The following is a 23704-nucleotide window of genomic DNA, read 5'->3' as shown; positions in this document are numbered from 1 at the left end:
GGGGGTTTTCTACTACAATGTAGCTGCAGGATGCTTTATACATAATTTCTTCAAGGATTTCATGATGTCATAATAGAAAGAACTTGTCATAGTAACAAACTGTCTGCATCTGATGACCACCAGAATGGTCCCTTGTGTCCCAATACAGACTGTGTCTCGTGTCTTCCATGGAAACATGATGCAGTAGCCTGTCTAGAAGAAATCCAAGGCAGTGGATGACAGGGGAAGGGGGCTGTGAGCCTTCTGTAGCTAGTCCCCAACCCTACCCAGCTGTGTGTAAGACCAGCAATACATAAGAAAGTTTACCATTATTAACAGCATTCATCATGGCTAACTTAAAGACTACTGCTGGTTTAGTCTCCATTCGGAAATCACTAGAGTTGGCACAGCTGACTACTTTTGTTCCTGAGATTCCTTCACTAGATACTAAACCAGCAGACTGGTAAGTATATTTGAAAGGAGCAGTGAGATTTCCTGCTGAATGATGATTCCGTGTCTAATAATAGAGAGCAAGTCCCATCTCACAGAATTGACTTTTGGTTTTAACAATGATTCCTGTAACACTATGCAGCTGATCCATGCATGCGGCAGGAAAACTCCCTTCTGATGCCTCACATACTTGCATTGTCCTCCTCCCCATGGTAATCCTAGGGCTCTGCGGCCATTACTGAATTTAGCCTCAAAAAACCCCCATGAGAGGAAAATATCCCCATTGTATAGATGTGGAAACCAAAGCACAAGGTTAAGAGCGGCCTTTCAAATGTGCTCACTAATTCGTTGTGCCTCAATTTGAGACCTCTACGATCTGACTTTTGAAGGTGCTGAGCACTCCAGGGCCCATAGATTTTAAATGCAAAATGGTCAAATTCTGTCTTCAGAAAATGGCAGTGCATTTCCCATTAACTTCACTGGGAATTGTGCACCCAAATCAAAGGGTAGAATTTGATCCTTTTCTAGTTGAGAGAATGGGAGGAACTGTATGAATTTTTAAAATGTAGTTTTGGTCTCATGCTTTACTGACATGAGCAGAACCTTTGCAGATAATGCATTTTCTTGACATTTTAACCGTGTTCCTTTACGTCTCAGCTATTTGCTCTCAGCCCCTTTTGCAACCCTGGGAGGACTTTCCCCAAGTGAAAAGAAAATACCCAAGGTAGGTATAATATCTTCAGATTGATGCCTGTGTCTTATTAGAGTTAAAACTTCTAAATAGCATAAGAATCTCTAAATTGTCACTCCCAAACATATGACAGTTATTGATTTTAGTAGCTATAAGCACTGTAGACTGTGATCTATTCTCTCATTGATAGCATACATATGAGGATAAGTACCATAATGGGAGTTACACATACTCCTGAAAACAACTAGTAGACACCCTAGAACTGTAGTAATTGAATTCAGTTCTTAAAGGCAAATCCATTGTGATGCAGGATAATTAGGTGGCAGAGATTGCAAATGTCACTTCAGCTTTTTGGGGTTGTGAAGTTAATGATGAGATTCAAAGTGCCATTGATCTGCAGATGCAGAAATGGTGCAGGGGTGGGTTTTAATGCAGAAAGCCACCATTTTATTATGCTTTAACTTGAATAGGGAGGTCTAAACTACCCTATGGCCTCTTAAATGGCCTCTTACTAAATATATATTCTACCCAACCCCTACAATTCAGCCCTCCTTTGGATCCTATCTGTGAGGAAGAATGACAGCACATCACTCTATGAAAACTTAAGGGCTCTCTTTCTTCCTCCAGGCTAACAGAGTCCACCAGTCATCTCCAGGGTCTCTCATCCATGCTTGTCTCTGGGAACACCCTTGAGCATCTCACCTGCACAGTCATTGGGATGCCAGCAATTAGCTTGGCGTATTCCTCAACCCAGTGCCTGGTATCTGCCTTCCATCAATCCAATCTCTAAGTTCTCCTAACCACAAATTGGCCCCAGTGTTTGATAAATGTGCCCAGTTTCCCTGTAGTGCTCAAGACCATTGTACCTGATTTTCCTGCATGCAATGATTGCATCACCTGTGTCCAGTAAGACTGTAGCAATGTCCTGGTTCACTTCTCCAGTCTTGATCCATGCAAGCAGACTTGGCAGCTCCCTGTCCTAGCTGCCTTGCAAGCATTTCAAACCAAACCCCCTTTATGTCTGACACCACTGGCCCACATCCAACCGACATTCCTGCTAAACGCTGACTCTCAAATTCACCCCGGTGCAAGCCTCAAGAAAGATTCTTCTCTAAAGGAATAATCAGTACATTCGATGGATGTAAGTGTCCCCCCACAATATGTTCCTCCTTCCATACCATCAAAGACAGACAGCTTTGTCCCCGAAGCCCAGCTGCAACCCACCTGTCACTCCACTGCCTGCTTGTGGGCCCAATGCACCCTCAAGTGCCCACAAATCCAACCTTCCATCCAGTGATGTACAAAATAATTTACCAGCCTACCAAATTATTTCATTATGATCACTAATAGTTAAATAAATACACCTCTAAACAGCATAAATCAAACATTGAAAAAGGCACAGCCATCTTAGAGAAAATCTTGGAATAATTCTCATATAAGCATATACATGTTTGTACTAATGGCAAAATTTTCTTTTCAGACCCAATCAACGCTTCTCACCAATATTTTGCTCTTTCTACCATACATGTATAAAATTCCTGTTTACCTTCGAGAAAGCAGGATAGTAGAACGGTGCAAGTATATGTGTGTGGCAGTAACTGGAGCAATGCTAAATTTCTGTTATGACGTTGAAAAGGCCTCTAGTTTCAGGTTTTGTTATAAACTCAGAATTCAGCCTAAGCATATCAAAAGATTCACATACATTACCAGTGACCCATGGCCAATTTATTGTTTCACACAGTAACTAAATGAAATATGTATTTTTTCATGACTTTGATATGAAGCCAAGTGAATGTCAATGCGTGTAGTGGAATTTTGATTGGGATAAGTACTGAGTTTAGAAGTCACAGAAAGACTTTTAAGTTAGGTGGGCAATACCTGTAGTGCTTTGTATTTTGAACAACTTTTTCAGATGGGTTTTGGCTTAGTAAAATGAAGATTAGTGTTGTATATGTGGGTCCTATCTGATCAGATCTTCCAATCCTGTAGGTCAGGGCAGAGGAGTTGCTACATAATTCTGGTTTTCACCCACCTCCATTCTGAGAAGTGATGACTGGTGTACACATTGTATATTTGACTTGATAGAGTGCTCGCTTCTGAGCTCCAAGAACACTCTTGGTGTAGAAACCCAGACCCTGAGAAACACATATTACAAAGATTTATCAATATGTTTGTTTAAGGCTCCATTGCCCTTGAGACAACGTTACTTCCGCATACAAGCTGGTTTCACCAATCGCTGGCAGTTCCCTTACGGCCTAAGCTGTGATCTCTTAGGAACTGCACAAGCCAATAAGGCTTTTAGAGTCTGCCTCAACGAGACCCTGAAGAGGATAATGACAGGTAGGGAGACAGCAGAAAGCATGGTTTATCAATTGTAGGCAGTTCAGCTGTCCCTCCCCTCACTACCATGTGCTTCTCCGTCTCTCTGCCTTGGAGCTGCTCCCTGGAGCCTCCTGCTTGCTGTGCGGCCGGGGGAGGGAGGGAAGAGAGAGGGACTAATATCAGGTGCTCCTGCCATCTGCTTACCCCATCTCTATGGGGGGCGGGAGGGGGCTCAGGACGGAGGGAGCTTGCAGGCAGTTGCTGTCTCAACTTACTGATCTACTTAAAAAGGCAATGTACTTAGAGTGGGGCCAGCTGACTTAAAGGGGCAATGCACATCTCTCTCACACACACAGGGTGTGTATCTCTGTCTCCCCCTGCCAAGCTGTCTCCCCTCCCTCCATTTGTGCTGCCTTGTAGAGTGTGAGGCTACATTAACAACAGTATGTTAACCATTGACCGCTCAGATGAGTTCTAGTTTATCATCTAGCAGTAAGGCATTCCCTGGGAAATATTCCACCCTCTGACTTCACCATCTTAACCAAGCTTCACAATCAGAATTACTGTGAACAGTATTAAATTGTTTGTTTAAAACTTATACTGTGTATACATATATATATAATATAGTCTTTTGTCTGGTGAAAAAAATTTCCCCTTGAACCAAACCCCCCCTATTTACATTAATTCTTATAGGGAAATTGGATTTGCTTAACATCATTTCACTTAAAGTCACATTTTTCAGGAACATAACTACACCGTTAAATGAGGAGTTACTGTACATGAGAGTCTCAGCTTTCATTAAAAAAAATAAGTTTCTAACTCTTGTGGTTGCAAGGAAGAGCTTGAAAATGTGACCTAGTGTACTGTAAAAACTCAAAAACCAGAAATCAAAGGGAAAAAAACCCCAAATGTATTTATTTTTTAAAAATCTTTCTTAAAAAAAAAAAAAAAGAAGCCAGTCATTCTTTTTGGAATGGACTTGATTTCTGAATCTCTGGCGTTGGCAATAAGACACAGAAATGCTGCTGCTGTCCCTTTAAACATTAAAATATTTAGGAGCAAAGACATGAGATGGTGGACAGATCTAACAACGGCTTTCGGGAGCATTCACAGACTCGACAGCAGCAAAAGAGCCCAGCAAAGCATTTCCGGTTTTGCTGCTGCAGAACAAGGGAGAGGACCCCCAGTCAAGAGGGAGCTTTGGGTGGTGCGTTGGCTGAGCACCTCAGAACCTCATAGAGGTTCCAGTTCTGGGTGAAATTTTTTTTTTTTTTGTGAGAATGGAGATCTGTGTTCGCATCTGAACCACTATACCAACCCTAGTCACAGCTGTCTTTCATCACATTGCCACGTGTTTGAACAAATCTTTTAAGGGTCCTTGCCTAAAAGATTATCAGTGCATTTAGGTGAAGCCACTATTAACCCATAGGTCCACAAAAAGGCCTAATCCCTGGCAAAACTAAAACTAAAGGTACAATTCGCATCAGAGACATGGGTTTTCAGCTATAAGTCATTCAACGCAGAGAGGATTTAGTTATCTAAAAAGACAGTGGTAAATAGTACTTTGCATTGTACAATGCTTTACATAGCAATGAACTGAGCCACACAATACACCTTTGAGGCTGAGCAAGAATGGTGGCAAAGCTGCAACTGCCTAAAACTTCACAGTTGCCACTCTCCTTCACAGTATCACTAATTGGAACTATACAGTGGAAACAGGCATAGAACTCTCATCTTCCTGCCCCATAATCACAGGCTCCAGGCTTCTGAGATAAGAGAAACTCTGACAGCTGTTAGGGTTATTAGCAGTTCTGATTCTATCCAGCAGAGGGTAACTGTATACCTACTAAAAAGAACAGGAGTACTTGTGGCACCTTAGAGGCTAACAAATTTATTTGAGCATAAGCTTTCGTGGACTACAGTCCACGTCTTCGGCTGCATAGAATGGAACATATATTGAGGAGATATATATACACATACAGAGAGCATGAAAAGGTGGGAGTTGTCTTACCAACTTGGGCCTCTCAGAGTTGGTAAGACAACTCCCATCTTTTCATGCTCTCTGTATGTGTATATATATATCTCCTCAATATATGTTCCATTCTATGCAGCCGAAGACGTGGACTGTAGTCCACGAAAGCTTATGCTCTAATAAATTTTAGTCTCTAAGGTGCCACAAGTACTCCTGTTCTTTTTGCGGATACAGACTAACAAGGCTGCTACTCTGAAACCTGTATACCTACTACAGCTGGTTGGGAAATTTCAAAAAGTTTGAATTTCTAATGAAAAACACAAGATTTTTGATGGGGTTTTTTTCCACATTTTTTTTTCAGTTTTACAACTGTGCCCTATGACCAGTTAATTAGATCATTATTCCCATTTCATTATGGGGAAACTGAGGCAAGAATAGATTTACACTCCAGTTTGGCAAAGCTCTTAGGCAATGCAAAGTCCTATTTAACAATGCACTTATGCATGTCCTTCACTTTAGATACATTTTTAAATCCCATTGAAGTCAATGGGCTTTAATCCTGGGCTTAAAATTAAGATGGGTTTTAAATGCTTTGCTGAATCAAGGCCTAAGTGATTTGTCTAAGATCAGCCAAGGACATGTATAGCAGAGCTGGGAATTGAACTCAACTACCCATATTTGTGCCTTAGCCATCCTCACCCCAAGAATTCCCTCTGTCAGTCTTTTCTTGCTTTACTGCAGATAGGTGCTCTTTATTTTTCTGTATTTTATTATTTATTATTTGTATTAACATAGCACGTAGGAGCCCTAATCATGTTGTATTTGAATTCTGACAATATAGTAAAGTATTATTTTCCTCTGTGAATGATGTGAAAATTGTAAAGAGCCTGTAATTGTGAATCAAGAACTCAACCCTTTGAGTTCTTAAGTGACAACGTGATCAATCCAACTATTTTTCCTGAGTGGAAAAAAAGTATTGTTTTGCTAAACTGACATTGCCTGGGATTTTCCTAACCAACATACATTGAGACAATAATAAGGAAATGTGCTTCTTCAGCTGACACACCTGTCTCCCTGTCTGATGAACCAAAGATTCAGACATCAAATCTAGAATTTGAAACACAAGGCCATTCGTCATCTTTATCGCCACAATCTCAGAAGGGCAATGAGCTGGAGAGGTAACAAATGTTTTTTACATCTTTTTATTCTAGCCACACAAAAAAACAATTAAGAGGATGAATAAGTATAAATGTATTTAATGTTGGTTTTGCCTCAACTTCTCTTCTTTGAGGGTACACTCCAATCAAGCCTACACAAATGAAGTCATCTTTTCCCACACGCAGAAGATGACAGAAGATATGGAACCAGGTGAGGTCATCTCAGATGAATACTGTCACAGAAATAATGGTCTGAATAAAAAATGCTCCATGGAGTTACTCCACATTCTCACTGGTGTAACTGGGATCAGAATCTGAATTTTAACCCAAGCGTTATAATTACCCAACTATTCTGTCTCTTTAGATGTGGCCTTGGAGTGCCTGGGCTTCTTATGGGAGCTTCATCGTATCTATTTATTTAAATCCAAGACGCTGTCACAGCTTTTAATTTCTGCAGTAGAGCCAATGAACATAAATGATTTGGAAAGCCAGCACAAAAGTAAAAAAGGTATTCTTAGTAGTGCCTAATGAAAAAATTGAGAAGTCTTGTGCTGTTGTCGTCTCGGAGAGGAGAAGATTAATAGGAAATCAAGTTGGTTTTAATCTCCTATAATTAAGGTTTGGTTCTTTCAAGGAGAATGCCCAGTTATCAGTCAATACAGTTTGTTACATGGATCTGTCCTGACTTCTGAGTGCTCCTTAGGGGTTGGACTTCTGGGTTAATTCCTCTACAGGAGAGAAATGAATGGACACAGACTCATGATAGCTTTTCCTAGTCTGTTCTGCATGGCAATAAGAACATGGGACCTAACCCAGAGTCCACTGAAGTCAATGGAAACATTGTACAGCTTGTGGCCAATATCTCCTTAACCTGATTTTGGAAGGACTACTGCCAAACTGCCAGGAAGACAGCTCAGTTTCCATGTTCTGTTGGCTTCTCTGTTGAGATTGCCAAAGAAGGGTGCCAGTTCTGCTGGGGAGGAAATGTCTCATTTTTTGTGTATTACACCTAAGCATGAATTATTTATTGGCTGCCAAAGTGAGTTGTGTAGCAAAGTATTCTGGAATGTGTACTGTGAATACCATATCACAAGTCTCATGAAATTTTCATGTATATCCAAACTTGTTTCTTGGCAGAAGGCAAACACAATAAACAGTCCAACCTGGCTGCTCAGAAAACTAAGGCACTCGGCAAAGAGAAGTCAAAAATGAAAAAGATCACCCTTTCATTGGATGTTCAGGACCCAGAAGTCACTAGAATTGGTAATGTAGAGATGGCAAATTGTCTTTTAGAGAGTGACTATCACCACAAATGCAAACTGGTTATTTCACTGCATCCACGACATTCCTACATCAAATTAAGTCTTTGTGCTCTATGGGGGACAAAAATAAAACCTAGACAGATTTATTATTGGAACACTTCTGAAATGTCAATATAAAGAAGCATTTGTTATTTTGTTATAATGTTTGTTTTTAGGGAGATTTCTGATGCTGACATTTGACCCATTGATCAGGACACATATGAGAATGGAACGCAGACACGGGGATAGAATTTAAAGTGACAGAAAACACCTTTATCAATTTTAATTTTAATGGGGTAACAGGGAACAGGGATGGGCTAACCTCGCTCCCGCACATGCCAGCAGTTACTTGGGTCCAGTAGAGTGTTAAATGGCCTAATTTCAATTAACCAAAATTCAAGGTTGGTCCCCTTCAGACTAACTGCTGGGATTCTGCCCACCTCAAAATCCTCTCACCCCTCCTCCCATGAGCAGGAATGAGGATGCACATGAAGGGACCTCAGTATAAGAAGACATACAGTCTCCCATTCTGCCTTGAGGTGAATAGTGTTCATCAACCATATCCTGGCTCTCTGACTCCTGTTTAGCTCTGGGAACTGGCCCCTTTGAGCCTCTTACTTACACTGTATACTGGCCACAAGTTGCAACACAACTACAAACTCCATTTATACATACACAACTTCTAAATTCCAGTCCTTACCCCTTATTAACCTAAAACCAGGCCTCTGGGAAGCTACAAGGAAGGCAAAAAAACCCTCATCTGCACCTTTGCCCATCATACCCTGAGGGGAAAACTCCTGCCCAATCCTAAACCTGGTGATCAGTCAGCCTACAGCTTGGAAATGCAGTTCAAACTACACCTCCATTATAGGGCAGAGAGGACAGGGCAGCAACCATAGCAGAATTGCTACTGCAAATGAAGTGTAGGCTAGGAGAGACAACCAACTCTTCACTTCCCACCCTCCATCTAGCCAATATGTGACTGGGAGAGGTGGAGAAATCTCTGTGCCTCCCTTGCTCCACTCCCTGCCCAGGCACAATCTCCATGTGCATTCTGGTTGAGGGGGAGGGGGACTCTGGAGCAGCCCCTTCTCCTCCTTTCAGGACCCCAGGGCTTGTCTATCCCCTGCCAGTCAGATCAGACATCCTCCCTGTTGAGCCATGGAGTGGGAGTGGCATTTTATATGCTAGCAGTCAAACTCACCCCTGTGCAGAGGGCCAGCATAAGGACAATCCACCACTTAAATCCCATTTAAGCAGGAGCAGGACATAGGTTTGTACTAGCCCAATGCACAGGAGTTAATTTTATCATAGGGCAGCCTATTCTTATTTTATAGCCTAGATCTCACTTATTTGCAGTCATGTGAGGAAACCATGCAAAACACCCCTCTCAGGAAGGGCAGCCGGGTTATGACATTTATTTGCTGAAAAATTCAAAGGACTTTTTTTCAGTATCTTCCTCTAATGGTCTCGACACTGGTGTTTCTGGGACTTTTCACTGGTGTTTCTGGGACTTTTCACCATTCAGGGGGTGTCTTCTGGGCACTGCCAGATTCTTAGGTTGTGGTTGCAAGCCCAGGGTTAGTCTCTGGGCATTAACTGAAGGGAGCATGAAGCTAACAGTAAGGCTTTGTCTACTCTAGGACTTTCCCCCACCATGTGGTCTCAGCTAATAATTAACTATCAACGCTGAACAGGAGATGCTCTGTATACTTTGTGCTGCAGCCAACCCATTTTAAGGGAAAGCACAACCTAATGCTGAAGGTTTTTTTGTTTGTTTCTTTATATATTGCATTGTGAAGCCTTTGCTATAGCACTCAAGAATTTATACAGTACTGAACCAGAGGTGGAAGAGGGTGATGTTTTGGGAGTCCTAGCAGCTGCATCAGTGCTGCAGTTCCCTAGTCTCTTCCAGAAGTAAGTAAACTTTGTGCCACTGTAAGATGCTGGTTGTGTGATGCTGTGTGATTTTTTTTTTCTTTATGTCAGGTGGAAGAGGCCTGTGCTTTTGGAACTGAAGGATTAGGCATAATTGCCCTAGATGATTGTGATCTATAGGATCATTGCATCTGCTGGCTGTAGCACATGGGTTATTTGCAACACAACACCTATAATATACACTCTCCCAGCCGCCTTGCTACCAGACTGTTAACATACACAAATGTACACAAATCTGCATCGGAAAGTGGCTGAATCTTGGGAGCAGAAGAGGAATGCTTGGCTAACCCTAAATATTTGGTAATTTTATAAAGAGAAAATAAATGGCCACTTCTTTCTGACATGGCTGGATTAGTACATGGATAGCTGTGATAGATTAAGTGTAGAACAGCTGATCCTATAGCTATTGAGAACTCTTCTGTATACAGTGGTTGGCAGCTCTCTGTCAGGGCAGGTAGTTCACAGCATCTCATTAGATGTCACATTGTGTTCTGTGTCCTCTTCCTCCTGAAAACCCCAAGAAGCACCAGAGTCTCTGAGGGAGTTCATCACACTCAGCTCAGCTATCTTCCCTTTTGTACATTGATAAAGAGAGAAAACTCCCCCAAATATATTTAGTGCTCCTATTCTACCATATTGCTTTAGTTCTCTCATAATCCATTTATTCACCTGTACCTATGTACCTTGCATTTAAAAACCTGTGAGCTTTATTTCTAATATAATTCTTTGCTCCACTAGAAGGTCAATGTGTAGGGAAGAACTTTGGCCGTGTAGTGGCTTAACAATAAAATACAGCAAATAAATCCTCTTGCTGTAACTGGAATTGGCACATGTCAGTAGAATCAGAACTGTGCTAGCAGGGGTTCTCACAACACATTTTTTGGCGGCCTCAGAGTGCAGCCACCAACTCTTGCTGGTGGCCGCTCTGGCAATTTTTCCTAAAATAATTAATTTATTTCAGGAAAAACAAATACATATGCATGTATCCATGTAATTTAATTATGTAGGGGGTTTTTTGCAGACTCAATTATAAAAATAATGTCCAGTTGTCTCTAATCTTTACTGGACCTAAACAGAATAAAAACACAAATAATGTGCTTTCCATGTTTTGGTTTTTTGGTTGATTTTTAAAAAAAATCTGCTAGCTAGTAAGTCTGCTACTGTGAAAAGTGATATTTGTATATGTGTTAATGTCACTGTTCACAGCAGACTTACTCATCCCAGCAAGCTGGGGGACAAATTAAACCCCTGGATGGGGCGGTGGATAAGGAGGGCAAGGGGCGATGTGGGACTGGATTGGGAGCTGGAAGAGGTACCAGGGCTCAGTGCAATGTGGAAGGTGAGTCTGGGGCTGGATTCTGGAGTCCTGCTGCATGGCTGGGGGCTGGAGGAGGCAGCAGAGCCCGGAGGTGTGGTGGGGGGAATGAGCCCGGGGCCAGAGCCCAAAGCCCCGTGGCTGGGGGATGAAGCCCGCCGCCGCATGGCCAGAGCCTACCACCCACCACCCCAGGGCTCAAGCCCAAAGCCCAAGCCTCACCACCCTCAGGAAGGTGGGGAACTCACACTGGCCACCTGCTCTTACAGTGTTTGTGGCTCCAGAAGAGGCAGGGACCAACCCCCGCTGGCGGCCCCAGGGGAGGGGCTACTGCTTCCCGCCACCCCCACCCCCTCACCCCAATCACCACTCAGGAGGCTATGGCCACAAGAAAAGCCCCTGGTGACTGCATTCAGCCATGGTGGCCGCCTTTGAGAAATGCTGGGTTAGGGTAACCATTCTGATTAGCAGAGACTGATGGGCATGCACTGTGCTATCTCACTCTTATGAGTTTATGAATTGCTTTTAAAATAGCAGTATGCAAAACAACAAATTAAAACTCCCAGAAAGGTAAAATCATCTTGTTTATAGCAGGGGAAGCAGCATACAAAGAACACAGCAGGGCATTTATGCCAGCAAAAACCAATTTATACCTCTCAACCAGAGAGACTAGGCTTGCAGGCAGCAACAGCTGCATCAGTCATTCATACGCTCATTGTTCAGAACCCTTGAAATACTTCGTGCTGGAACTGTTCCCTAGCAATAGTCCCCAATAAAGAACTACACGGATGATATCAGGGTGACAACTGAGTAGGTTCTATTGCATCAGTAAAGCATCAAAACCTTGCCACAGGAATGAGTAGAATAAAAAATTAATAGAAAACATGAAAAATACCGTAACAGTGTTTTTCCCTCTTGGCACTTCATATCCATGACTAACATGAACCCAATATTCTTGTGTCCAAACATTGGAGACTTCTTGACCAGTGTGAAAGTTTCTTAAATAACAAATGAAAATCCCCTGCCTCTCCTCAGTCTTTTCTATTAGTTGTATCTACCCCCCAAAAGGAAGATGTTCTTTAAGGACCTGATCCAAAGCCCAGTGACATCAGTGGAAAGATTTATTGATTTCAATAGACTCTGCATCAGGCCCTAAATCATGTAACCAATTACTTAGATAAATCTTCAGTTTATTGTAGTTCTTATTCTTTGCAACCAATAGTTAGATTAAGAATTTAACCATGTTTGCTTGTCTTTCTTTTTGTGTGTGTAGCTGAAATGGTGTTAGCCATTTTGTAAAACTGTAGTCTAGGCTACCTAAGAATGATATATCTGTAGCACAGTTGGGCTACACTATTCTTATACTTGTCCACACTATTCAGGTTAAACGTGCTAGTCCATGTTAGCATTTACACATGGTTGTAGCTAGCATAGAATAGACAGGGCCACAGTTCGTTGCTATCATGCATGTATGTTTGCTATTAGTTTCCCTATGGGTTTTACTTAAGATTCTACTTATAATGCTAGTTGAATTACACTTGCACTTCTGTATAGCAGACTATAAAACTACTGTTTACTGCTGCCAATGAGCTTGCTGGCATAAGGGTGTTTTGCGCTGCTTGTAGCCCACTTTCTACAAACTGTTTATTTTACTTCTCAGTGGCTATATTTTTAGTCTCTTGGCACATGGGTCTTGCATGAGCATCCTTAGGGGGAGAGGATGGAAAAATATGTGGTTGTCACCCACGGGAAGCACAAAACAACACCCTTGATCTGCCAACAGACATGAAGTGAATCATCCATTGGTTTGTTATTTCACTGAAAAATATTTTTACAATTGAATATTTTTTCTTGAGTTGGCCAAGTGAGAAGTTCTTGGCAAAGGGCACTTGACCTCAGGAGCTATGAATAGATAAACTTATTTCTCACAGACAAAAAGGAGATAATTAATACCTCTCTTCTACCTCTATTCACCCTAAAATTTGCCCTGAGATGTCTGAGCTAGAGGCAGAATTCTAGAAGTACAACAAAAAGGAGATGATGGACACTAATATTTAAAATAATATATCAAAGTCACTCAACTGATGCCCAATTTTATGAATTGTTGAGCATCCTAAAGTCCCACTGATTTCAGCATTAGGCAGTATTTAGCTTTGGTCCCTTGAGGGGACAAGGCAGACCCACAAATGGCAGTCCGGAAATAGATGCTGAGGGGGTGACTACTTTCTGAAAGCCTTTCTTTTAGGATTATTAATGTAGACCATAACTGCCATAAGTTCTCTAAAGAAATAGAAAGGGGAAGCTTATTGGGAGAAATACTGGAGGCACTTTTATGTTGAGATGAATATTTACAAGTGAAAAACAAGAATCAGTTATTCCTCTGAGAGAAAAATATGCTTACAAGCACCCAGGGTATGTCTATACTGCAAGTGAAGGTGTGATTGTAACATGGATAGGCATACTACATGTTAGCCTTGGTATGTACTTAAGTGGCTAGTACATGCTGAGCCCCAACCACATGTACATTACTATTGTTTCCTAGGATAGCTAGATTAGAGCTAGCGGGGTATGCCTACCTGTGCTATAATCACACCTTCACTTGCAGTGAAGATGTATCCTCAGAGATGTACGCACACTACCAGTGATGGATTCTCATGTTGTGTTTGGTTGGACCAATCACAGCCCCTCTCTGTGGGTATGTCTTCACTGCAAGAGAAGGTGTGATTGTAGCATGGATAGGTATACACATGTTAGCTTTAATGTAGCTAGCACAGGTAATAACAGTAGTGTACACATGGTGGCATGGGCTTTAGCACAGGCTAGCAACTAGAGTAAAAGTCATATTAGATCAAAGCTAGCACGGATATGCCTCATAGACTTATAGACTCTAAGGGACCATCATGATCATCTAGTCTGACCTCTTGCACATTGCAAGCCACAGATCCTCATCCACTCACTCCTGTAATAGACCCATAACCTCTGACTCAGTTACTGAAGTCCTCAAATCATGATTTAAAGACTTCAGGTTACAGAGAATCTGCCATTTACACTAGTATAATATCCGCAGAGACATTCACACACTACCAGTGTTGGATTCTGATTGTTCTGTTTGGTTGGGTCAATTACAGTCCATCACTGGTAGAGTGTGTGTGTGTGTATATGTCACTGCAATTTAATAGATAGGCATAAATGTGCTCGCTTCAGTCTCATGTGGCATGGGCTTCAGCATGTACTAACTGCATTAATACATATCCAGGGGGCTTTTACTCTGATTGCTAGCCAGTGCTGAAGCCCATGCCACCATGTGTCCGCTATTATTACCTGTGCTAGCTAGATTAAAACTAAACCTTGCAGTGAAAACATACTTAGAGACATACTCACACTACCAGTGATGAACTCTGATTGCCTAACCAAACAGAACAATTTAGGTTATTAATATACTGCAAATGCATTTTTCTACCTGGTATAAATCCCGGTGACACAGAAATCAACTGGAATTTTTAGAGTGATTTCATTGGGCTCTGGACTTAGTCTTATGCATGTAAAACTACTTTGTAAAATGGGTACTTATTAAAGCATTTTACATATATTCTATATACTACGTCTCCAACTCAGTCTTTCCAAAATAACTTCTCCCTTTTCCTCCTTAACCCACTGCTCTGCGTCCTTCTCTGTAACAACTGATGACTCCACTATCATCATCGTAGCTCAGATCACAACTCTAGTACATCCTTTGACTCTTCCTTTCCCCATGTGCAGTTCCTTAAAATAAAAAATATATGGAGATATACCTATCTCATAGAACTGGAAGGGACCCTGAAAGGTCATTGAGTCCAGCCCCCTGCCTTCATTAGGCAGGACCAAGTACTGATTTTGCCCTAGATCCCTAAGTGGCCCTCTCAAGGATTGAACTCACAACCCTGGGTTTAGCAGGCCAATGCTCAAACCACTGAGCTATCCCTCCCCTTCCTTGCTAAGTCTTGTCACTCCTCCCCCCTCAGTTTCACCAAAATCTCCTCTTCTCTCTGTCCCCAATCTTAAAAACCTTTATTAATGCTTTGCTCACCTCTAGTCTTCACTATTGTAACCTTCTCCTTTCTTCTCTTCTCTCTCCTCATTCCAGTCTATCCAAAATGACAATGCATTCTTGGCCTTGTGCCTTCTATCATGCAACCCTTCCTGTGCTTGAAACAGTTTCTCGCTTCAGTTCACTAAGCCAATTTTCCCAAGAATCCTTTCTTCCTTCATTTTACAAACAGTCTCTCCTAGCTCTCCTTTCCCTGAACAGTTGTCCATATCATGTCTTGTGTGCAACTTCCTGTCTATCTTACATTACGAGTTCTGACTTGTTTTGCAAAGAGCTGTTTAAATTTACCATATAAATTATTTCTGTTAAGGATGATAGGAAAGTATGATAAACTGATGGGTAAGATGATTAAACCAAGGCACAGAAAGGTTAAGTAAGTCCTCTAATGTTACAGTCCAACTTAGTGGCCCAATCAGGAGTAACTGGAGTGTATTTTTCCTGGTCAGTGCTTTAACCAGTAAACCATACTCTCCTGTTTTTTTAATACTGTAATATTTTATATTTTGCTTTTAAAACTAGTTATTTCTTTGTGCTAGGTGTGTGTCTATTATGAAGAGTGGAATTTGCTCAGCCAATGTCTGTAGCTATTATTGCGCTGCTTGCAAGGTGAGCTAGAAATGCTGTTGAAGTTCACTTGAGAAGCAAGGTTGCTTCAAGTTATATCTTAGGGCAGGTCTTCACTACGGGGGGGGTCGATTTAAGATACGCAAATTCAGCTACGCGAATAGCGTAGCTGAATTCGACCTATCGGAGCTGACTTACCCCGCTGTGAGGATGGCGGCAAAATCGACCTCCACGGCTCCCCATCGACGGCGCTTACTCCCACCTCCGCTGGCGGAGTAAGAGCATCGATTCGGAGATCGATTGTCACGTCCTGACGAGACGCGATAATTCGATCCCCGAGAGATCAATTTCTACCTGCCGATTCAGGCAGGTAGTGTAGACCTAGCCTCAGACCGCCACAGAAAGTTCAAACTGTCTTAAAGGTTCTAGATTCCTATTAGTAAATTCTTTCAGGTATGCTGACTTGTTTGTAACACCATATTGGGTATTTATTTACATTTATAATACATTACATCGCTACCAACAGTCTGTGGGAATTAGGATATGAAATAGAACACCTAGTTTAGGTGGTTGGATCTAACGTTAATATTGAGTAGTTCACCAACTAACTAATATTTTAATATTCCAATGAACAACATGATCGGGGCTATGGAATTTTTTTCCCAAAAGGATGATTTTTCTTTGGCTTTTGAACTTTTAAAACAATTTGAAACAGGGCAGATCCTAATAATTATGAGCAATATGGTAAAAAAAAAGTGTAAGATAACATTAATTGAATGCATGGTGATATACAGACGTATAGTTGAAGATTTAACATGTCAGTGAAAAACTGTATTTTATCCTAATCCTTTGGTTAGCTGTGTATGAGCTTGAATACTACCAGTTCTGACCACCAGGTGGTACCCAGGGTTTATACATTTCTTTCTATTTTCTCTTTTGGTGTTTCTTAATCAGTACAAACAGGAAACACTGGTAACAGACTGCGAAAGGTGGTTAGAGGTGAACCTTGTTCCTCAGCTTAGTTCTCAGATCCATCTACGGAAACTGCCACAAGAACTGCTACAGAAAGTGCTCAGATCTCCCAGGTCAGACTGATGTGCTGTTCATTGCTTTTTGGCCATGCAAATATTCTTTACTCCCTATGCACACCCCACAATGAATACCTGTCCACAATGAATCAAGTACTCAGTGAACCTTTCTAATAAATATTACTTTGTTGCCCTAACCTGTAAAGGAAAATACCTATGGAGCATGCAGTTCAAGTTGATAACTAAGACTTCCCTTCAGATTTAAAAGCATTCTTACAGGCTTGGAAATACTGTGTTGTTGCACATAATATCTGCTATGTAGTGGTGTTTGTCAGAGAAAAAATTATGATGGCCGTAAAACAGAAAACTTCTGGTGAGGTTAATATTAGTTTCGTTTCAAAACAACATGTGGATTGGCAAAAAGGTTCAGAATATGAACAGTCTGGCGTGCTAAACACTTTGCTCCTACGAACTCCTCTGTCTTATGTAGATGGGCATATTTCCCTTGTGTGATGTTTCTCTGGACCAAAATCCCACCTGGTAATTGTTATTATGAAGAGAAGTGAGGAATAAAATCTAATGATTTTACAATTAAAAATAAGCAAATAATGCCATAGTCTATTCATCATAGGGGACAAATTAGTGTCGGTTTATGTGATAAAGAGCTTGCCATCTCCTGGCATGTATCTGTCCGCAGGATATCTAATGATGGTTTGGTGCTCTATGTATGTGAAATGAGAAGATATCACTCCACGGCTTGGTGTCCCTAGGTTCATGTTATAACGAAAGTGGCATGATGAATCAAAGATTCTCCTTTCCCTGTAACTTGGAACTCTCCTTTCTGTAATACCTGGATTCCAGATGCATAGTTAGTGCTGTGTATGAAATACAGAATACGTAGCCTTAGTCCTCCTACAATACTTACCAGTCTCGCTTTAGCTTCCAAGACCTCTCCTGGTCTTTTCCTACATCTCTGGTGCTAACACACACCACAACTGCAGCTCATTCTCTACACTCTCTTCCAAGTTGTCAGTCCTCCTTATCTGATCTGATACTCTTATGCCCGGTAGGCAAGTTACTTTGTAGTTCTCACGCTATGACTCCTCACAAAGCCAGCTATTTCTTTTTTCCTTCTAATGCTCAAATCATCTGCCACCACACCCTGCCCCTCCCTAATGCACAGGCACTTTATGCATAAAATAGAAACTAATTGCTTTCATGGAGGAAAACATGTCTTAATAATTCAGGAAAGTAACAATTTCCCAATAACTGGAAGGATACAGTTGTGAATAGTATAATGTGATAGGTATTTGATTTTAATAGGCGGGTCTGACTGAGCTGTGCATTGAACTGGAACTCAGGTATTTTGTGCCCACTTGTGCTCTAGGGCGATTTAATTCTAGAATAAAAAGGACAACTCAGAATCCTGGGATGAGGAAGGAATTTTTCTCTGTCCCTCCCCCCCGCTGCCCAACAATCGCCTTACTCCATGATATGGTACTGTCACACAAAGAATGAAATTCACTTTTCTTTCCTATGGCCTGAGGAAGTCAGCTTTACAGAGGGGAAGCATGCTAAGGATGCTGTTGGGGCAAATTCTGTTTTCTTAGCCTGCGAGAAATATGTGAGTTTGATAGGCTGGAATAGTGCAACCCTTCTGCGTGATGGCATTATGGCCAGTCAGTCCGCCTGGCCCCATCACCATCTTTCACACTAACAATATGGAACTAGAGGGGAGACCCCCCTCCCACTGGTAGACAAGATGTGAAAGATGACTTTAGGCTTAACTGTAATGGACCCATTGCACCAGGTTGAATGTCATCCAACAGTAAGTGAAGTATTTAAGTCTGATGCCTTACCTTGATGCTTCGGGCACTGACTACTATCTCATACTGGGAGCAGATAGGTCATTAGTCTGATCTACAGTAATTCTTATGCTGCAAAATTCAGTTTAAATGTGAAGTATTGTTATTTTCCAAATATCTCTAGAAACCTAATCTATAAATCCATTCCTGATGCTCTTCCATTGTAATTTTAAGTAATCTCTGGCATTTATTCTTTTCCTTAGATGACAATACAAGCAATCCATACCAACCTGTTGTTCATATATCATTTCTTCCTGGCAGGTTGTTTACATTCAATGAATTCCACCTCCTGAAAACAACTCTTTGTTGGACCTACCTACAGCTAAACCCAAGGGTTCAGATAATACCATCTCATGAAACAATCCTAATGTACTTTAGCAGGTAACAGAGTGAATATCTGAGTAAAATGAAGTCCTTTCAATCAACATTATGGTGGAACACAAACATTACTTTGTAATATAACTTCCTGTGCCTCCTGGCATTAGTCCATAAATAAGAATCCATTGCAGAATGCATATTTTCAATTAATCTTTAAATGTTGGGGCAAAAAATGATAGAACTTTGTTTCTCATATGGTAATTATAGTACATACATGCAGTTTACTTGGCATAGTATCACAAACATGGTACTGTACTAGTCTTGTACAGGCAAATTATCTCACGATCCAAAATTAATTACAATGTAACTTAAATCATATTTGGGGTGCTATAAAAGTAATAAATGCTACAATAGTAATAATTCTAAATAATAACATTTAGAAAACAGAAGCAGTGTAATTATGAACATGCATTGGAAAGTAATTGGCACTCTAACTGTTCTTTAAATACATCCTACTCATAATGAAGTATAATAGTCTGCAGTTAGTAGTAAAGAATGAACTGCCACACATTAACATTTTGTTCCCCGTACCCAGGCTTTTATGTTCTTTGCCATCAGAACTCAGTTGTAATAAACCCTGATGTTACACTTACTTACAGGCTGTAAACATACATAACTAAACCGGTTGAAATCAATCTGTCAGTGGCACTGCTGCTAGAAGCTAAATTGGAACTCTGTTTATTTCCACCATTGTGGTTTGCTGAATTGGTGTTTTGATTGAATATCATTAATGGATCTAGATTCACCCCTGCTGGTGTTAGGGGCTAGCAGGAGTAGCTGTGCCCTCCCTTGAAAGATTGACTTTCAAGGGAGGGCAGGCAGCATGTAGTATAATTATTAGCATTTTTCATGTAGAAATCTCAAAGGACTTTATAGAAGGGTAAGTAGCTTTATTCCCATTTTATAAATGAGAAAACTGATACGGGGGGAGATTTCCCTGTGGTCACACAAGCCATGGATAGCAACAGAGATATACTTATCTCCTGATTCCCCATTCTGTGCCCTATTCAGTAGATCTCTTTGCCACACGCTTCTGTTGGGAGGGTTTGATGATGTATACCAACCTCACACAGGGCCTGAAGAGGTTAAGGGGAACCTGTGGGCGCAATCAGTCTCTCCCCGCTGCACCTGCAGTAGGTGTCAAGTTTGGAGGGAGGAGTTAAGAAGGCTGAGCCTGGCTCCGCTTGGCCCTTACCAGGGAGGGGAGCAGGTGCCTGGCTCTCACTCAGTGAGAGAAGGCTGGCCAGAGTCACGGAGCTGAGTTGAACTAGGGCAGATAGAGGATCCCCGAAGGAAGGTAAGTCTAAAACGGGAAGCTTAAGGCAGTTGGGAAAAAAACAGGGAAGAAGTGAGTCTGCCTAGGACTTTGGCTGCTGGTGGAGAGGACTGCAGGGAGCAGGAAGATTCCTACTGAGTCAGGCAGTGCATGAGAGGGATTTGGAGAAAACTCTCCTCCAGCAGAACCAGCTGGATAGCAGAACCGGCTAAGAAGCCCTGAAGTGAGCTGGTGGAAAAGGAATAGAGAGAGCAGAGTTGATAGACTGTGAGCCGGGTAAGAGACCGAGGCAAAGGTCCAAGACAGGGCAAGGTAGGAAGTGGTCTGAATTACTCCTGAATTCTGAACTGGGCTTTTCCTTGCTCTGGCCTGTGTTGGCCCTCAAGAGGCCATTAGCTGGAGCACAGTGTGTTCTAGCTACATGTCCCTTCCTCTCCTATCTCCTGGGCCACCTTTGATATGCCTCCTGCATCAAAAACTCCATGGGGGTCTGGTATAGAGCCATTATGTCAATTCAGTGCTTGGTGGTGAACCCCTCTAGGACAGGACGATTCTGTGAGGGCCACAAGCATAGGGCAGAACCTGACCCTTTTTCCTTAGTTTGCTTGTGTTCTTGTTTAAAACCAGTGTACTTAAGGATTCTTTTTTAAGATGATCCTCATGAGACATTATTTCCTATGAGTCATGAACACCATAAAGTAATTACTCTTTGGCTCAGAGTTGTATTCCCATGCCTGGAATCAACATTTTTGCAGTGAGAGATAGGAAATGAGCTGAAATTGTGGATGATTTCATTATTTACTAGTTTGACCTGAGATGTGTTTGTGTAGAAATTAGTGGGTAATGCATGATTAAAGTGACTCAAGGTGCTAAATCTGAAGTTTTTAATAAGCTAAGAGTTTTCTCTGTTATGTCACATACATTAATATATACATATGTTTTACTTTGAGCATAATTTTACATTTTATCAGGCCTATTTATTTGATTAATTTCATGCTCAAACTGTATTCTGAGTGGATTTAAATGTATACTTTGAATTTAAATCACTGTCTCATCATAGCATTCTTTATGCATTTGGATTTTTATGCTATGATCTGACATAGCATATTGATATCTGACATTTTGAGAGAGAACATGATGTATTTATTGTAGTTTTAACATCAAATAATGCACATACAATAGTACTGGCACTAAGGGCTGTCAGAGTTAGGTTCTAATAAAAAAATCAAGTTCCAGATCGCGGGAAGATCAAATGTGGCCAGACTTTGCAACCAAACCCTAATGAAACAACAGGAGTCAAAAACCGAGAAGCAACAAGGAGACTTATATCACAAGACAGTGGAAAAACATGCATGGGCCAAAAAAAAAAAAAAAAAGGCTAAGAATAGCAGACGGACAAGAAGAGCAATATGTAAAACCTTTCACATTAGCCGTGGTTTTTAGGGGGTATTTACTGTAGTAATTGGAAGGTGCTTTATTATAGTTTCCATTGATAGTGGTAGGTACAGATATTCTAGACATTGTTATGCACATATTTATATAGGTTCCAGTTCACCACATCCTTTGTAAATATAAACTTCCACTGAAGTCAGTGGGACTCTATGAAGTTATGATGTGCATCTCTTTGCAGGATCAGCATTATAGTTTCCACAACTGTTCCCCATCTGTTCAGGGCAGCCCAGGTTTAGACTGGGACCTGATATATAACACTGACCCACTCACCCCCATTTTGCACCCACAAATAACTGCAGAATCACGAGCAGAGTTGATTGCAAGAAAAAATGATGTCTCTCAGATGTTTCCTGATATGTATTCAGATCAGGAGGTACTTACCCAACTACTATCATTTACTCCCGCAATTAATTTCATCCACGAATTTCTACCCTTAATTAGATACAAGTGCAAAATGAAATGCTGGCTTTAAAATCAGGCCCATGTTGGACATGTATTATTGTGACAGTACTATGCTAGCTGTAGCACCCCGGGCACTCAAGTTGCTGCAGCACAGAGAAGGCTGCAGACTTAATTGAAGCCAATCGATTGTTTCTAGTGGTGAGTTGGTGGTAACTGCTGGGCTAATGAGACAATTAGCTCAGTAAAGGGGAGCGTATGGCCTTGTCTACACTAATGCTGTACGACGATGTAAGTTACGCTTGTTATGTTACGTAAGTTTTAAAGTGATTTAAAGTGGTGTCTACACCGCGCTATGTGGATTGGAGACGTTCTCCCATTGACTTAGCTTCTGCCTCTCCTTGAGGTGGATTAATTAAGTTGACAGGAGAGGGCTCTCCCATTGACTTATCACGTCTTCACCAGACCTGCTAAATCAATGCCACTGCAGTGGCACTGATTTAGTCCACAGTGAAGATTAGCCCTATGTAATTGGGAGGAATAGGAAGTAAGGAGAAGCTCAGAGGGTTAGCTTGGGTGGAGGAGAGAAGATGTATGGAAGGCTCCTGCTGCTGGATAGCTGTGCTATGCCCTGTCCTGTTGGGAAACAGAGGATTAAAGGTGCATGTAGTGGAAAAGAAACAGAAGATGTGTTTGTGTGACTGAGACCACAAAAACAGGCGAGGCAGCACTGCTCACTGGACAGTTGAAGAAGAGCCTTAACAATGATCAAAACAAAGTTTAAACATCATATTGAATATTCCTGTCTCCATATATTAAAGCATTTTTGGCTTGAAGAGCTAGCACTTAATCTAGAGTAAATTAGTGTACCTCCATTGATTTATATGCTGCTACACCAGCTAAAGATCTATCCCCATGTGTTCAATCTATGGATACAGTGAGCACCACAACAGGTACAGTAGGGGAAACAACACAGTGGATAAAACTAAGAGCCTTGTGCCAAGCTAATTTACTGTCGTATAAATCAGGAGTAACTCCATAGATAGAACCAATGGATCATACTTTGTATTTATGCCAGTGAAAGTGAGATCAGAATCCAATCCTGAATGTGTTGTCTACACCACTTGAAAGTCATTTTCTAAAATGAGATGTTGACATTTTATTCTATTATGAAACAGATGCTTCTGCCAAATTTGTTTGGATAGAACTTGCTCTAGCACTTTAGCCAATAAAAACAAATTAGAAAATGATGGATAGCTTTTTAAATCCTTCAGATTTATTAATTTTGAACTAGAATAAGTGTAGACAGCTCTTAACCTGTGCAAGGACTCCTTGCCAGATGTTTAGGAAAAAGCCAGTGATTTTATTAATTACTGCAGGATGCATGACACATCTGAGCCCAAAAAGTCTCTCTCATGGCAGCAGTCACCTCGGGGCGGGGGGTAAGGAGGGAAAGAGAGAAGTCAATTTCCCAGAATTAAATTATATGCAACAGTGGTTTGGGGTGTTTTTACATACAAAAAAGGAAAA

At 41.3% G+C, this 23704-nt stretch overlaps 1 protein-coding gene across 1 annotated transcript in view; it reads left to right on the top strand.

Moving 5' to 3' along the window:
- The first annotated feature begins 326 nt into the window (after positions 1–326).
- Positions 327–23704, top strand: part of BTBD16 (BTB domain containing 16) — a 41416-nt gene continuing 18038 nt past the window's right edge. The window contains exons 1-11 of the mRNA XM_054035544.1: positions 327–442; positions 1087–1153; positions 3301–3460; positions 6472–6590; positions 6698–6782; positions 6936–7079; positions 7709–7834; positions 9675–9789; positions 15749–15818; positions 16731–16861; positions 18931–19050. Coding sequence (XP_053891519.1) covers positions 327–442; positions 1087–1153; positions 3301–3460; positions 6472–6590; positions 6698–6782; positions 6936–7079; positions 7709–7834; positions 9675–9789; positions 15749–15818; positions 16731–16861; positions 18931–19050 — 1253 coding nt within the window. The remainder of the gene's footprint in view (positions 443–1086; positions 1154–3300; positions 3461–6471; positions 6591–6697; positions 6783–6935; positions 7080–7708; positions 7835–9674; positions 9790–15748; positions 15819–16730; positions 16862–18930; positions 19051–23704) is intronic.

The sequence above is a fragment of the Malaclemys terrapin genome, chromosome 7, assembly GCF_027887155.1.
Source record: "Malaclemys terrapin pileata isolate rMalTer1 chromosome 7, rMalTer1.hap1, whole genome shotgun sequence".
NCBI lineage: Eukaryota > Metazoa > Chordata > Testudines > Emydidae > Malaclemys > Malaclemys terrapin.
The sequence above is the reverse complement of the archived record's forward strand: the minus strand, read 5'-3'. Positions and strand labels throughout refer to the sequence as shown.